At 40.2% G+C, this 5,278-nt stretch overlaps 1 protein-coding gene across 1 annotated transcript; it reads right to left on the bottom strand.

The window, feature by feature from the left end:
- Nucleotides 1–1,809: 1,809 nt before the first annotated feature.
- On the bottom strand, nucleotides 1,810–4,362 carry LOC123514311 (Golgi SNAP receptor complex member 1-like). Its single transcript, XM_045272133.1, has 3 exons — nucleotides 4,067–4,362; nucleotides 3,461–3,596; nucleotides 1,810–2,581 (listed from the first exon to the last, which is right to left on the bottom strand). Exons 1-3 carry the CDS (start codon nucleotides 4,321–4,323, stop codon nucleotides 2,192–2,194), a joined length of 783 nt encoding a protein of 260 aa, XP_045128068.1. The 5' UTR covers nucleotides 4,324–4,362; the 3' UTR covers nucleotides 1,810–2,191.
- Between the last annotated feature and the right edge of the window lie 916 nt (nucleotides 4,363–5,278).

Genomic DNA, 5,278 nt, shown 5'->3' on the forward strand with positions numbered 1-5,278 from the left:
CACATAAACAGTAACATCACTGTAGTGTCAAATATACCATCCCAACCAACACCAATGCCACAAGAATGGTTACAAACTAACACACAAAACAAACTGCATTAATAAACTTTCCATAACAAACTTTACTAACTCAGTCTTCAGGAGAAATGAAAGGATGACATCCCTCACTCATCCACTTCACCTCCTCTTTCTTCTGTATATGCAAATTTCCATGTAAAGTTCCCATACCTGAACAAACAAATTTCTCATTAGGATAAACCACTTGTTAACCGCAACACTAGTCACACCACCTTGCATGCTAGAGAATGGGAGAGGAAAACCAGCAATGACAATGATATGTTACACAAAAACACACAAATATGTAATTAGTGCCTCACTACAGTGGATATGATGGCACTGCACAGCCATAATGCTACATCACACCAGATGTGAGGGTAGAACACACACTGCAGTGTAGTGGTTAGCACACTCGGCTCACAACCAAAAAGGCCCGGGTTCAAATCCTGGGCGTGGCGAGGCAAATGGGCAAGCCTCTTAATGTGTAGCCCCTGTTCACCTAGCAGCAAATAGGTACAGGATGTAACTTGAGGGGTTGCAGCCTCGCTTTTCCTGGTGTGTGGAGTGTGTTGTGGTCTCAGTCCTACCCAAAGATCAGTCTATGAACTCTGAGCTCACTCCATAATGGAGAAAGCTGGCTGGGTGATCAGCAGGCAACCTTGGTGAATACACACACACACACACACACACAGACTGATTTAGATGTGGTGGTGCTGTGTCATACCCAAGTGAGAATAAAGCACACACACACACACATACACACAGTTTTTGCTTGTGATGGCATTGCATGGCTCATGTGCTGCATCACACCAGATATGGACAAAATATCACACACACACACACACACTCTGCACACATTTGCTAAGGAATATTGGAGTAGCATTTCACTATATGGACAAGGAAATGATGAAGAAATTGATAAGTACTAAAATAAGACCTAGATTGGAATATGCAGGAGTTGTGTGGACTCCCCATAAAAAGAAACACATAAGAAAATTAGAGAGACTACAAAAAATGGCTACAAGAATGGTTCCAGAATTTAAAGGGATGGCATATGAGGAGAGACTAAAGGCAATGGATCTACCAACCTTGGAGCAGAGAAGAGAGAGATGGGATCTGATACAAGTTTATAAATTGATTAACGGAATGGATGAAGTGGATAATGAGAAACTGATTCTGAGAGAAGAATATGACTTTAGAAGCACAAGATCGCATAGTAAGAAACTAAGGAAGGGACGATGTCTGAGAGATGTTAAAAAATTTAGTTTCCCACAAAGATGTGTTGAGACTTGGAGCAGTTTGAGTGAGGAAGTGGTATCAGCAAAGAGTGTACATAGTTTTAAAGAAAAATTGGATAAGTGTAGATATGGAGACGGGACCACACGAGCATAAAGCCCAGGCCCTGTAAAACTACAACTAGGTAAATACACACACACACACAAACAGCTTTAGATGCAATGCGGTCTACTGCCCCAATACTGCTTCTTACTGAATGTGAGGACAAAACACAGTTCTAGGCCATGCTTCTGGAATGAATACTCCTTGAGTTTAGTGCTTTGCCTTTGGAAGAAAGCAAATGTGAAACTCAAAGGTAATGCATTCTTCCTTGTGCCATCTCTTTTATAGTCTTTAGGTAATTAAGTTAGTGATGGAAGTTGAATCAGTCACAGAATTGCATGTGGATGTTTTTTAAAATTTATAAAAAAGATGAAGGAATTAATTGTTGAGTGCCAGGTCAAATATACTTATTTCTTTAGTAATTCATATTTTAATCAAATATCTTATATAGTTTCTTGCAATGCTTAAAATTATGGATAATACATTTTTTACATCACTGATTAAGTCATATACATACATACATACATTACATAATGAAAGGCAAAAGTAATACTCTCGATATTGTCAGCAAGCCACACTTGAAACTCCCTGTGTGTCCAAATCAAACTTTTCACATGTGAGTGACTAATTTGAGGGAAATTGAGAAAGAAAAAAAAATCTATATAACATTTCAAGTGATGAGAGAGAGAGAGAGAGAGAGAGAGAGAGAGAGAGAGAGAGAGAGAGAGAGAGAGAGAGAGAGAGAGAGAGAGAGAGAGAGAGAGAGAGGTTAAAAAAGTAAACTATTCTTGGAGTACTAGAAAAACATCCACCAAAGCATGAAAGTGAGACAAATCCCAATGACGGTCCCTAGAATGAGGGAATCCCGCCTCTTACGGATATTAATCTTGGTCATCAGAGAGTTAACCATTGGAAACCGATTAGAAAGATCATTAACTTTTGTTTGTATCATCTTGAATGTCTGCCGCTGTGTCTTCAAGTGGTCCCGGGTGTCCATAGCAATGGTGATCTGCTCGTCAACAAGTCCTTCAGAGTTGACCAGGTGTTCACTCTCCTTCAGGTAAAGGTCTCGGCGGGAGAGACCAGCCAGACTCTTACCTCCATTCCGCCCAGTCCCCAAAAGCTGCTCCCGCTCTCTCCGGGATTTGATAGTGTTGTTGGTTCGCTGGAACTCGTGTGTGTAGTCCTGTGGATGGATGATGCTTCACATGTGTCTTCCCTTTAGATAACAACACTTATACATCTTCCCATTTGTAAAATGAAATTTGAAATCTCCTCAAGTCACAGATGTATAAATGTGATCAGACTCATAATTTATTATGCAAATGCTCATGTTGGCTCAAAGGCTGGTGGTCACTTTTCTCACAGAACATGATGAACATAGATAATTTCAAGAAAAAATGAAAGGTGAATGTTGATACATGGAGTAAAAGACATCTAATTAATCAGGCATGATGCAAACACCAAATCACACTTTCTGAGAATAAATTAGAGCTCACCAAGTCTATAAACTTTCGCAGAATCATAACCAAGGAAAATATCATTGTAATAGGTTCTGTAATGTTGTAGAATAAATTTTACATGATTGAAGTCAGACAGAAAGAGGATCAGTTTCAGGAGATGGATGGCTAATGTAACATTTTACATCCACTTCTCTGCTCAGGTCACCATTAAAAACAAGCTCAGTTAAACCAAGGTTTATGGAAAATGAAATATTTCTTCTCAGCCTTTTGTCTAAGATCAAAGTGTAGTAGTGTTAGTGACAATCATCTCTTTTATATACTCAGCACAAAGAGTTGGTTAAGTGAAACTAAATTGATCTACAAAACATATAAAATTCTTAATAAACTGTTATAGCTATCATATAAACTGCAAGTTAATTTATGACAAAACAACACAATAAAACAACATGATGTAATAACTCAAAGTTTCAAGTTTTCTGCATTTTTATCTGTAAGGAAGGTGATTTTGTATAGGAACATGTTTGTGTGAGGGTGAGCTGGTGTAAGGAGAATAAGAATGACAGACATTCACACCAGAGAAACTTGAACACAGTCCTTCGAACCTGCAGGATATCACGGTGCCGCTGTAAGGTGTGGATCGTGGCCACTGAGGAGCCATGGGGACAGTTATTCATTCTCTCATTGATGTCTGTGAGAGCCGTCAACAGTTGCTCCAACTCAACGGAAATGGTCTCATACCTGGAACATGTTTAATGTGATTATAAGCACCATTCAAAATAACCTGAAAAAGATAAATAAAAAAATACAGCAGAAGTTGATTCTCTTCTATTTTTTTCTTAACTGCAATTTCCTCTTAATATTAGTTGTGTGCTGGGTTATAGTTCAATTGATTCCACACACTGACTTAAATTTTTTTTCCTAGTGAAGAAATAATGAAAGAGTAGGGATTGACCCTCAGGAACTTTTTAAATGCTTACAACAGTATGCTTGCCAAGAATAACAGTCTACATACTTAATCGAGCAATGATTACCTGCAGATTGCTATTTTCAAAAAAATATATCCCAATAAGAAAGGAAATTAGGTGATTAAATAACAATGAACAAGATATTGTGGGCTAAGAATGAGGGGAGAGTGAAATGGTGGAGTGCAGGCGATGGGGACAGTTGTGATGTGGAGGAATGGTGAGGGCAGGGCAGGGTGGGCTTACATTTGGTCTCCCGAGAGTAAGGAGACACTCTCAGGATTTGTGTTGATGGCTGCACTGCTACTCCCATAACTGGCGGCTATCTTGCTGAACGACACCAGCTTTACATCAATCTCACTTTCTAACTGCCTTGCTCGCTTCCGTAAATCCTCAAAGGACATTTTAACTTCAACTTCCTCGGATGTTGACATTTGCACTCCATACGTACATGCGTCGTTGTGGTGACTTTCTTTGCTGGGTTTTCTATATTCAAAACTCATCTTGATATCTCTCTATGTATTATGATGCGCGTCTTATTAAAATATTTGTGGACATGCCCATTTTAAATACACCCTTTCAAAGTCTCACATCTTTTCTCGAATTCATAAGCTCGATATAGAAAGCATAACATTACACGTCTGAGCAATGACCATTGTTATAAATGTAGTTGGTACATTTGAAAAGATTCTAATAAAATCATAAGAAAACAAACGACACAGATATTTATTTATCTAATATTGTGTGCAATGTTATTCAAGAATAGTCATTTCCATCCACTAAACACTGCGCACCAAGGAGATTGAATTAAACTTCTTGGTGCGCACCCCTCGGGGGGGTCACGTACCCAAAGTCACTGCGTCCCCGGCCCGCCGTACACATCAATATGAAGAAGAGCTGTGGATAATACAAGTTTGACAAGGAAGACTCGTCAAACCCATCCACGTAAGGCAAAACATTGAATAATTATGATCATCATCATCACTTCTGTTTAACTCTCTTCTTCTACGTAAGTGACTCGGTTATTAATTGTTAAAATCTTTCACACACACACACACACACACACACACACACGCGTAGTGTAGTGGTTAGCACGCTCGACTCACAATCGAGAGGGTCCGGGTTCGAGTCCCGGAAAGCGGCGAGGCAAATGGGCAGGCCTCTTAATGTGTAGCCCCTGTTCACCTAGCAGTAAATAGGTACGGGATGTAACTCGAGGGTTGTGGCCTCGTTTTTCCGGTGAGTGGAGTGTGTTGTGGTCTCAGTCCTACCCAAAGATCGGTCTATGAGCTCTGAGCTCTCTCCGTAATGGGGAAGACTGGCAGGGTGACCAGCAGACGACCGTGGTGAATTACACACACACACCGCGTAGTGTAGTGGTTAGCACGCTCGACTCACACTCGAGAGGGTCCGGGTTCGAATCCCGGAGGCGGCGAGGCAAATGGGCAAGCCTCTTAA

Source organism: Portunus trituberculatus, chromosome 37, assembly GCF_017591435.1.
Source record: "Portunus trituberculatus isolate SZX2019 chromosome 37, ASM1759143v1, whole genome shotgun sequence".
Classification (NCBI taxonomy): domain Eukaryota; kingdom Metazoa; phylum Arthropoda; class Malacostraca; order Decapoda; family Portunidae; genus Portunus; species Portunus trituberculatus.